General features: G+C 42.1%; 1 protein-coding gene across 11 annotated transcripts in view; it reads left to right on the forward strand.

Moving 5' to 3' along the window:
- Nucleotides 1-5,127: 5,127 nt before the first annotated feature.
- The window catches only part of LOC121289876 (exocyst complex component 6-like), a 187,942-nt gene continuing 180,977 nt past the window's right edge, over nt 5,128-12,092 (forward strand). For 4 of the 11 annotated variants that reach the window (XM_041209798.1, XM_041209802.1, XM_041209803.1 and 1 more), the window contains exon 1: nt 5,129-5,407. In XM_041209798.1, the coding sequence (XP_041065732.1) occupies nt 5,283-5,407 (125 nt within the window). In that variant the 5' untranslated portion in view covers nt 5,129-5,282. Of the gene's footprint in view, nt 5,408-7,522; nt 7,632-7,961; nt 8,265-12,092 lie in introns of those variants that run through there. The other 7 variants (XR_005945666.1, XM_041209805.1, XM_041209807.1 and 4 more) reach the window with 4 other exon arrangements.

Below are 12,092 nucleotides of genomic sequence, written 5' to 3' on the forward strand. Positions count from 1 at the left end.
CGGGAACTAGACATAGTTTATGTTGACCTATTATTTTAAATGTACGGGTAGGTTAAAGAGGACATGGGATCATGTTACAATTCTTTTCAGGGCGGAATTCGGATAGATATTGAGTGATAATACTTTTTTTCTGGAGAGTACTGGGTGTTTGGAACAGGTTGCCAGTTTGTGTGGTGAACACAGATTTGCTGTATTCCTTCCAGCGAGAACTCGATCTCTTAGAAATCACCATGCACAAGTGGCATGTATTTTGCAAACTTAAATCAGGACCAATGCAAACTCCTGACTATCTCTGAATGCCTAAGAGGATGAGGGAGAGGGTAAAGAAACATTATCCAGCTTTTCCCCCTAATTAACCTGACTCTTTATCTGTTTTATGCTCTCCAAGGAGATTACATGGCTTTGTGTGGATGGGGAATGTATGTATTGTGATGCATAACGCATTATGATTGTATGAGACAGACACAGATGGATCATTAGATCTTTTTCTGACCATCATTTTGTTATATTCATATGATTAGGGCATTTCAGCAGAACTCTAGCTCTCAAGTGGCAAGTGTTCTGCTCAAGATTTTCAACAGCATAAAGGTTAGAATTCCCAGAGTAGCCAATTAAAGCCCCTGCCCCTGCACTCCTTACATGGGAGGGGGTTGCGCAAAGATCCACCCATAGATTTTCTCTTCCCCACTGGTAAATAGCAGGACCAAAAGCACAGGTGCACTCTAGTTCTTTGTTTTCTGGTTCCCAGTTGAGGTATCCTCCAGGGATCAGAGTTTGATCCTTTCAGCAGGTGGCAGTATTCCTACCGATGTAAAGCATTGTACTCAGCAGTTCACAGTGCCCACATTTTGAGAACAAGAAAATACACTGGAAATTTATTATTAAGAGATTATCCATGGCTGCTGACTCCACTGAAAGTAAACTCCTAAAGCAAAGAGGAGCTCAGAAATGGAAGCTTGAACATCAAATTTCCATGTCAGCCACCTCTCCTAAAGAAACATTCCCAGTCCAGCTTTCCATTATAGACAATACTACCTTCTTCAATGTATAGGAATTTAGATTTGTTTTATGTTTCATGAGCCCCATAAGAAATGTGTGTCAAAGAGAGGAGTACACTCAACTTTTTCTTCCATCTAATATCAGCAACACCTTTCTCATTTGCATCCATGTATGAATGACCCAAGTGGCTGCACTGGCTTGATCATTGACATCCCTCCATGCAACTTGGACGTGCGCTTTTCCAAATAGAACAACACTCTTGCAAGAGGTCTTTTGCAGTACGAACTCCTGTTCTTCAGCATCAAAGAAAGCCATGTTGTTTACATGTCTGTTGTAAATAAGTAGTCTACTTTTCTGCCATCACCGCAATATACCCTTTAATGGCATTTGGTAGCCCTTTAAGAGCTGCAGTCCATCAAAGTGATTGGAAAAGCATTGGACATTACTGTGTAATGACCAGGGGGTACACGTGCCAGGACTTGCCCTTTCTTTTCTACTCCTCAATTGATCGTAACAAGGTATCTTGTAATTTATAAGGATGAAATTATTAATTCAATGTCTGTGCTTAACCGTTTACATGCTGATTGCAAAGAAACCAGTCTGACAGGCTTTCTTGAGTTTAAAAAAAACAATTTTTTTACTGAAGTAAAATCCCACTCAGGCAAAGATATAAAGATATTTTAAAAGGTAAATCCACATTTCAAGCATGAATAATTATATGTTCTACATCATGTATTAAAAAATTGTCAAATTAAAACTCACTGATAAAGGCAAAAATTAGACAGTTCACTGTTTTGAGTCTTTCACTGGGTATCTGTGGCTGAGGTAGAATTTTTCCACGGTGGTCTTGAAATTCCATTGGAGTTGAGGCTGATGTGAACTGCAGTTTCTGGAGACAGTCTTTTAAACCGTAATCCATCTTTCTGAAAAGTCGATGTGATTGTGCCTGAGGTTCTTTTCTATGAAATTTCTCTATCTCTGTGGTGGCTTCCAAAATGTATCGGAGATAGGATCTTGAACTTGAGAGAGAGAGGGGAGAGAGATGATGTTACTGCTCCATTGTCATATTTCTTCCAGACTCTTGGTTTTGGCAGCCTGTGTATTGTATTAAATTACATTTCAAAGTGGTCATTTTGGTCATGTGACCTCTCTTCCCATAGTGATTTCAGAAGGTAATTGATTAGCTCATGTGAGAACAGACCTTGGTTATTGTCATGGCCTAGGTTATTAGTTCCTTTAATGTCCCAGCCATTAATTCATGAATGACCCATCCTCCACCTTGATGAGATAGGAAGATCACCAGATAGGAAGATCAACAGCAAAAAGACTCATCGCCCAAATATCATATTTTAAAACGAACTGCCCAGGAGATGAAACAGAATTCTTCACCCTACAGAACTCCACAAAGACAATAGTAAATGGTACAAATAAATCTCCTGTGTAAAGTAATCCCCTCAAGTTTTTTTTGGTTATTCATTCATGAATTCATTCATTCATTAGCAAGGTCAGCATTTGTTGCCCTTCCTTAACTGCTCTTGAACTGAATGACTTGACATTTCAGAGGACAGTTAAGAGTCAACCACATGCTGGCATAGTCTGAAGTCACATGTAGGCAAGACTAGGTAAGTACATTAGTGAACCAGATGGGTTTTTACAATTGATGATAGTTTCATGGTCACCATTATTGAGACTAGATTTCAATTCCAGATTTATTAATTCAATTTAAAATCCACCAACTGCCATGATGGGATTTGAACCCTTGTCCCCAGAGCATTGCCTGATTACTAATCTGGTGATATTATCACTACACCGCCATCTCCCCTTAATTACAGTATTAATGAAAGTAACAAAAGATGTATTTTACTGTTGTATTGGAAACATATTGATATTTTGGTAATGATATGCTCTGCGATGATAGCTGTCAAACTGCACCATCTAAATGGAAACATTGGTGGCAATTATACTGGATTGCTGATCTGAAATCAGGTGCTTTAAATGTAAAAAATAGCCAAGAAGAATAAAAGCACAAGTTGAGAGTTGCACTTTGCCCAATAGGAATAGGCATTGCCATTTATGCTTATATATACCATGAGTACTGCTCACCCAGCTCATACAAAACAGGGAATGATGAAGGAAATACTCATCTACTTGTTGAATGTTTTCATCATTCTTTGTTTTAGTTTCAGCTTTCCAGTCAATATGGCATTTTATTTTATCAGCTGCCTTATACTGTTAGGAGATTGCAGGTAAAGGAATCTTTTCTGTAACATTGAGAACTGAGTAAGTTTATAAAGTGCCCAGAAAACATGTTTTAAACCTGACCATATCAGGTTAGAGTTATATTCTACATAGTGCCCCAGTCATAGAGGGAGGTCTCACCTTACCAGTTATAGTCCATTTAGAGTCAGATCAAGATAAAAGCAAAAGACTGCAGCTGCTGGAAATCTGGAATTAAAAAACAGAAAATGCTGGAAAAACTTAGCAGGCTTGGCAGCATCTGTGGAGGGAGAAACAGAGTTAATGTTTTGAATCCTTACGACCGATTCTGAAGAAGAGTCATATGGATTTGAAACGTTAACTCTGTTTCCATCTCCACAGATGCTGCCAGACCTGCTGAGATTTTCCAGCATTTTCTGTTTTTATTTCAGAGTCAGATCAAGGCCTGACTCTGGACTTTTACTCCACATTTACCTTGATGTGCACCTAAACTTCTTTGACCTAGCACAAAACTGATGGTATAACTGCAATCAGGAGGGAATAGTTTCTTGATATAATGTTCTATCGTACAAAGAAAAGAATAGGGAGAAGATAAGCAGTTTATCATATCATTAACTATGTTAGCTGTGGGTCAGTGACAGTGCTTTCCATTGGGACTCAAGAGATTTAGACTTCAAGCCCTGCTCCAGAGATTTTGTCCAAAATGCTGACGCTGATACAGTGCTGCACTGTAAGACATACCATTTTTGGAATGAGACCTTCACTGAGGCTTCATCCCACAACCCTAGAAGTTCTGCTGTGTGTTCTTGGCGGATATCTATCCCTCAAACATCACTACGACGGATTATATGGTCATTATTACATTGTTGTTTGTGGGACCTTGTTGTTCAAATTGGCTGTTGTGTTTCCTACATTACGAGCGTGACTCCATTGCAAAAGTTCCTGATCTACGGACACCCAGTGCAGAAGGGGGTCGGGAAGGAGGAGGACCTCCTCGTGAACCTGCTCCTGGGCCTGGCCAAGTTGGCCATTAACAGGTCCAGGCAGCGGGCGATGGAGGGGGAGTCCCGCCCGATTGTTTGTCCCTCTTCCGTGGCTACGTTCGCGGCCGGGAGAGGGAGCATGCAGTGTCTGCCGGCACTCTCGAGGCCTTCCATGCTCGGTGGGCACCGCGGGGACTGGGGTGTTTTATTGACCCCTTTAATCACATTTTGGTTTAAAGTTTGTAAGTTTCCTTTAAACTTTGTCCTTGGTTTTTCAGCTGACCTGACTTAGGGGCTGTGCTTGATTTATTTTGTTAATTTAGTATAATTGGTTTAACTCCAAAAAAGTTACATTGCAAAAGTACTTAATAAGCCGTCACGTGCGTTGGACCTCCTGAGGCACTATATAAATGTGACACTTTCTTTCCCTTGGAGACATGGCCTACAATAAATGTTATAAGAGGGGTCACATTTCATCATAATTTCACAGCCCTAACTTCGTTTTACACTTTTCAGTACGCAGACTGGAGTACCACAAGGAACTTAAGTCTAAAAACCGGTTTGTTAAACGTGATGGTGATTTCTATAACGATTATCCGAGTCATCTCCACTGGGATTTGAGGAATAAGTCGTTCACTGCTTTCAACATCAGGAAGTATTTTCTCGGAGAAATAGTCTCTTAATTGTTATATTGGACTATTGTGACGACATTAGGGATCCTATATCGTATTTTATTGGACACTTTGCTATTCCATAAAACGATTAACAGGATGGTTTTTCTTAATGTTTTCTAAAGAAAGTGTAAGCTGTCATGTTGGTGTTGTAAAAGGTTAATCAGATGGACTGTGAAATATGATAGTCTTTAAATAGCCATGTGCTATAAATAAGTCGTCTCCAGTCACATCTCGTTGATGTGATGGTCGACTGTATTCTGAAATAGGATTGCGTGTTTTTTTTTACGTTTCGACTAATAATTCTAGAATCACGAGGTCATTGTTTTGTCCGGCATGTTCTTTTGCCACTCTTTCTGTTGAGTTTGAGAAAATTCTACTCCAATAACCCGGGAGCGAAGGTATTGAAACAATGGCTCAGGCAAGCAAAACGATTATTTCGAGCTCTTCTAAAGAGGAAAATCGGGAAAACCAAATTTATGAAAATGTTTTTTCTGAGATCGAAACACTGGAATTGCCACTTGGTACGAGTTTACGGTAGGTGACGTGATCTATTATTTAAGCAGTTTGATATTTTCAGTATGAACCAAAAGTATGCAAAGTATTTGTCAACGATTTTCCTGTTTGCATCTCCAACCGATACTTTGGAAGACAGAGAATGCAAGATAATGTGGGTTAAACGGGAATGGTTAATTGTGGAAAAATGCAATTCCAGTTGTCTAAATTAGCAGCCATTTGACTGCTAAATTAGGTCTACGTTGCTAGTATAATATACGACAGTACTAGTCAAGCAGCATTGTAATAAATCATAGTATCATTGCCTGTGAATTGGTATCCGCAAATCATTGTTTAAAGATACGTAGTTGATTAATAGTAGATTGGAAGTTTATAATATTTAAGTCTGCACAAGGTTGTTTGGATTGTTCAGAGCCTATCGCCAGGAGTCCCAGTGTTTCTGGAAAGTAAATACACACTATGCATCAGATAATAAAGTATGAGGAAATTAATTTGTTCGGGACCTCGGCTTCATTTTTTGTCATTGCTTTTTTTTGTCCACGCGGGAAACTGGATTTGTGCAGATTCATTGAGCGTTTTTTTTTCCAGACCTCATTACGTATTTAGAAAAAAAACTTCTACCGATTGATATTGGACTTCAGTCTGAGTCACAGCATTGAAAGGATAATATGCTTTCCCGTTACAGTAATCATTCTACAAGCTTCTACTCTTATTTAGCTGAGACTACTTTAGGTCATCTCAGTTCCAGGACATCACCGCAGGAGTTCCTCAGTGCAGTGTCCTAGGCCCAACCATCTTCAGCTGCTTCATCAATGACCTTACTTCATTATAAGGTCTGAAGTGGGGATGTTCGCTGATGCACCATTCACAACCCCTCGGATACTTAAGCAGTTCATGTCCAAATGCAGCAAGACCTGGACAATATCCAAGCTTAGTGTGACAAGTAAAATTTGTGCCACACAACTGCTAAGCAATGACCATCTCCAACAAGAGAGTCTAATGATCACCCCTTGATGTTCGATGGCATTACCATCACTGAATTCCCCCACTATCAACATCCTGGGGATTACCATTGACCAGAAACTGAACTGGACTAGCCATGTAAATATTGTGGCTACAAGAGCCAGTCAGAAGCTAGGAATCCTGCAATGAGTAAATCACCATCTACAAGACAAGTCAGGAGTGTGATGAAATACTCCCCACTTGCCTGGATGAGTGCAGCTCCAATAATACTCTGGCTTGACACCATCCAGGGCAAAGCAGCCCACTTGTTGGCACTCTATCCACAAACATTCATTCCTCCCCAGCACTGATGCACAATGGCAGCAGTGTGTACCCATTTACAAGATGCATTGCAGAAACTCATCAAGGCTTCTTAGGTAGTGCCTTCCAAACCCATGACCACTACCATCTAGAAGGACAAAGGCAGCAGATAGATGGGAACATCACTGCCTGGAAAGTCCCCTCTACGCCACTCATCATCCTGATTTAGAAATATATTGCTGTTCCTTAGCTGTTGCTGTGTCTGCACCACATGGACTGTAGTGGTTCAAGAAGGTAGCTCACCACCACCACCTTAAGGACAAATAGGGATGGGCAATAAATGTTGGCCCAGCCAGTGAAGCCCACAATCTGTGAATGAATAACACAAATTATAATGTTCTTACCAAGAAACCTGCTGCCTTGGCTTTTTAGTAAAAGGGATGTTTTTAATACCATCTGAAGTAAAACCAGAGTGTCTCAAATAACGTCTTTGTTAGCCAATAGAAAATCTATTAATATAGGGCTAAAGTAACACGGTATTCAATGTTCCCTCCCTATGAAGATATAGTTGGCTTCCTAAGTAGTTCTTCAGTGATGCTGTCAAGATGAAACTTTCTATGTGCTGAAATGAGAGAATGATCCCACATATAGCTTTGCTGCTGTGTCTTTATTTAGACAACTCTTGCAGGGAAGTGGTCAAACATTTACAACTGTTGTTTTGCAATCTGGCCTTTGTCAAAACGGCTGCCAAAACTTTTCTGCGGAGGGAGCTCCTCTCCCACACCCGCAATTCAAATCCGTTTGGAACCTGCTATCCTTTTTTCATACTGTTTAACTTAAACCTAGATGAAATTATCTTTTTGTACATTTGCGATGCATTGCAGATCCAGCAAGTGTATCCCCGTAATGAAGAAATTGAAGTGGGATTTGCACAATAAGACTCTGAAGATGCTTTATTAGTTAAGAGCCTACGCACTTAAAGGTAATAACCCCGTTAGCATTTTATTTTATGCACTTCACCAGCCTGATTTGCCCCGTGAAGTTCAAGGTGTTGGATAGTGATCCCCTGTTTTAGCAGTTTTTTTAAATTTAAAATTTCTGCAATTAAGTCGGGATTTGAATGTAAAGTGTAGGAAGACGCGCACCACTAAGCGTCGGATTTATTTACTTGTGTGCGTATATATGTATATACACACACACACACACATTTCTTAAAACAAGGACACGGTTTGCTGCAGGTGAAGTGAGGCGTGCGCGCACCCTCGCGGTTGCTCGCGCATTCTCGGGAGCGCGCTGACAGGTTGCTGTCGGGGACGCGCGGACGGGATGGGCAGGAAAGTGAAAGCGGCAGCGAAATAAAAAGCGGATCCGGCAGCGGCGGCTTCTCGTTCACACCAGAGACCCCCGAGGGCCTCCGGCTTACCGGGCCGGGCGGTCCAGGCCGGGTCATGAGCCGCTAACCGCAGCAGCAGCAGCTGCCACCTCTTTCCCCGCCCCCCTCCAGCCGGAGCCGCAAGATGGCAGACCCCGAGGCTCTGGAGACGGTCACGGAACACGAGCGGATCCTGCAGGAGATCGAAAGCACGGACGCGGCCTGCGTGGGCCCGACACTCCGGTAAGCGGCGCTGCTTCCGTCCTGGCCGCTCACCCGGTAACCGGTGCTGCCAGGCCTAGACCCGGCCCTGGGGCTTCGCCGGCACCAGCGGCCGTTCTGCCCGTTGCCTGGGTGCCCGGCTTGGCCCTGGCTCCCTCTTTGTTCGGGGCCACTGTTGTTGGCTGTGGGCCGAGAGCCGCGGGACTCGATTTTCAAAGTTTTTTTTTGTGTTTTGAAGGACTTTTGAGCAGCGGTTCCCACTCCCGTGACTGTAAACATTGAGCTGTAGGGAGTCTGTGGGCAGCTGCTGCTCACCCTGCAGCCATTTGCAGGGTCTATTGGACGGCACTGCCCCGGGGGTGCAGGGAGACAGGTGTGACATTTTCCTGATGATACAGGATTGACAGATTCACTGGGGCCACGTACAGTTCCAGCTTAACAGGCACCCAATCCCAGGGTTACAGGATGACAGTGTTCTACTGTGGGACCGTGTCAGTCTCAGGGTTGTAGGGTGTAGGTTGTAGGGTGGGAAAATTGTGCAGCTGCCACTTTTACTGTGTCTCTGCTCAAGGTTACTGGGTGATTGGGTGACCATATCCTATAGTGGGACTCTATGATTAAGGTGTTTATGTTTGGAAGCTCTGCCCTGTGCTGTTTACATCCATTGCTGGGTTTTGGAGAGTAGTTTTGTTTGTATTGGCACTACCAGTTTGCAGAATGCTCTGTTCAGTTGCTATGCATTTAATCTACTTAAATTACATAATAAATTAATTGTGATTATCAGTTGATTACTGTAAAGTGTGTATATTTGTAATATTTTGGGATAGATCATTCTGAACACTGCATTCAAATTTGTTTGGATCTGTCTGAAATTATGGTTTGTGGTTTATGGCTTGTGAAGCAGCAAATTGTCTTAGGGCAATGGAGAATATATGATACTAAAGCAAAATATTGTGGATGCTGGGAACATTCAGCAGGTCAGACAATATCTGGAGCGAGAAACAGTCCAGGTTTCGGGTCGTTGACCCTTCATCAGAAAATTAAATGATTTTGTTTTTGAGTTAGCCTTGGATATCAAACTAACTAGGCATGAAAAGTCAGTGTCAAATGAAAAGTCAGTGTCAATGCTCCATTCTTTAACTTTGGATCTCTCACAAAGAGAATCTGATGCATTTTTAAAATTGAAAAAAAAAATGGGATGTTTGCAATGTCAATGTTACTGTTATAAACATTTCATGGTCACCAGGCAGCAATCTTGCTTGACAAGATAAAATTTGAGCATCCATATTAGGCTGAAAATCAAATCTGAGATGGAAACGATCAGCTGAACAGGAACTATGCCTGAAAGTCATAATTATAGCTGGTCCAGAATTTATTGTGAAAATAATGGTCAATGCTGTTAGCTGCACCATAATTTATGTGCAAATTGGACAGCAGCTTCTGGCAAGTGCATGTGTGCAGCTAAATACAAAAATCCGGAAGTTGAGATGTGCTGCCTCTTAATCAGCTTTGCAAATATGGATGGCATCTTGCCATCTTACTCTCCATTCAAATACTTTGAACACTGAAGTGCCTGTACTTGTGTAATTATATATGGATTAAACTTACCATAAAAGTGGGGCTTTTCCATTCCAGCCTAAGCACCTTTTTTAAAGACCAGTCTTAAACACTGCCAAACAACAAGAGGTGTCATTTGTTTGTCACTCAGTAATTTTGGTGCAGTATAGTCTTGTGGTGTGCTGTGCGTGGATAGACTTTGAGTACATTGCTTTATGCTTCCTCCCACATGTCTGCTTTATGTCTGCTTTACTCCATCCTAGGTCTTTAAGTGTTGTAGTGCCGTTCCTCCCTTCTGCTGAACCCTGTTCCAAATGTTTCTCCTCTGTTCCACTCCCTTGCCGCTGTTTGTGAAATGCTTGATCTCCACTTCTCCCTCATTCTAGCTCTGCTTCCTTCCTTGCAGTCATAAGGACACCCCCCAGTTCTGGTAGCTTCAGGCAGATTCTGAAGCACTACTTCTGCTTCATGAAATGAAATGTCAGGATCAGCATGTGGGAATTCTAGTAGCCTTATTAATTTTGGGTTGCTAGTGTACAACATCATGATCCAAGTCATGCAAATATCGTCAACATCATGATCCAAGTCATGCATTGACGATATTTGCTATTTCTAACCTGCTAACAGACCTATCCACACCTCTAATTTCAAAGTTCATCTGCACTTTTTTCCCCACCCTTGGACTTTCAGTGTTCCCTTCTGTTTTAGCTTCATGTCACAGACCCTGTGCACTCCTTCTGCAGCTGCCTTTAAGGAGGCTTAGTGTAATATACTTGTCAGGTCATGGGTTCAAGCTCCACTTGAGTACACAGTGCTATGTTGTATAGCAGCATCAGCCTATATTTGAGGGAGTGCTTGATAAGTGTCATCTTTCAGAAGAGGTAGACCAAGGCCGTCTGCCCCTTTGATTGTAAAACATCCTGTGGCACGAAGAAGAGCACAGGAGTTCCTCCTGGCACCCTGGCCAACATTTATCTTTTGATCAACATCACCAAAAATAGACTAACTTGTCATTTGTCTCACTGATGTTTGCAGGACTTTGATGTATGTAAACTTAGTTAAGTACATGATGGGCTGTGAAGTGCTTGGGACATGCTGAGGTCATGAAAAGTGCTTATAGAAATGCAAATTCTACTTCCTGCTTGCAGTGGATCTATCTCTGTGGTTGCCAGATGCACCTGCCAGTGTTCTGACTCCTGATTCGATTTGCTGTGTCAATGGAAAGACTTTCTGGCCTTTGGTTCAAGCCTGTAATTCCAGATCAGCTGCTCTTTCCATAGCCGACCTTGGCACACCCCATTCTCCCTCATTCCAGACCAACTCCTGATTTAATTTACATCTGTGTTTGTTACAACACCTGTTGGCTAGCCTGTCCCCACCTCAAGTGGACCAGCTCTGTTTTCCTCTTGTCATGTGCTCTAGCTTTATAATCTAATTTGAAAAGAGAGTTGAAAATTAATGGAAATGAAGATGTATGTTTTGCAAGTAGGCACAGGAGAGGAAACAGATGGAAGGACAGACTTGCCCAACTGAGAAAAGAGACAAGGCAGACATAAAGAAATTACAATGGTGAAAACTGAGCACTGCAGTGCGAGGAAAAACAGACTCAAACTTGAAAATGTGCAGCAAAAATGTACTTGACAGGAAGGTAACACGTACTTGGTCTATAGTACTGTATTTAAATAATGGAAAGCAAACAGTCAGTGACTCTTTCCACAACATTTTTCCTCTTTTTAAAAGTTCATTTTTTAGGATGTGAGCATCGCTGGCAAGGCTAGCATTTCTGTCTGTTCATGATTGCCCTCAGAAGGTTATGGTGAGCTGCCTTCTGGAACCCTTGCAGTCCATGTGGTGTACACTTGATGATTTTGGGGAGAGCGTTCCAGGATTTTGAAGGAATGGCAGCTTAGTTCCAAGTCAGGAAAGTGTGAGACTTGGATGAGAACTTGCAGGTTGTGGAATCCAATGCATCTGCTGCCCTTGTCCTTCTAGGTGATAAAGATTGCAGATTTGGAAAGTGCTGTCAAAAGAGCCTTTGCAAGTTGTGGATGGTACATGTTGCTGCCACTGTGTGTTAATGGTGGAGGGAGTGAATGTTTAAGATGGTGAATGGGGTGCCATTCAAGTGGGCTGATCTGTCTTGGATGGTGTCCAACTTCTTGTTGGAGCTGCACTCGTTCAGAAAGTGCATTCTGCTCTTGACTTATGGCTTGTAAATGGACAGGCTTTGAGGGTTCTGTAGGTAAGTTATTGCCTGTTGAATTTCCAACCTCTGAACTGCTCTTGTAGCCA

The sequence above is a fragment of the Carcharodon carcharias genome, chromosome 17 (genome assembly GCF_017639515.1).
Source record: "Carcharodon carcharias isolate sCarCar2 chromosome 17, sCarCar2.pri, whole genome shotgun sequence".
NCBI lineage: Eukaryota > Metazoa > Chordata > Chondrichthyes > Lamniformes > Lamnidae > Carcharodon > Carcharodon carcharias.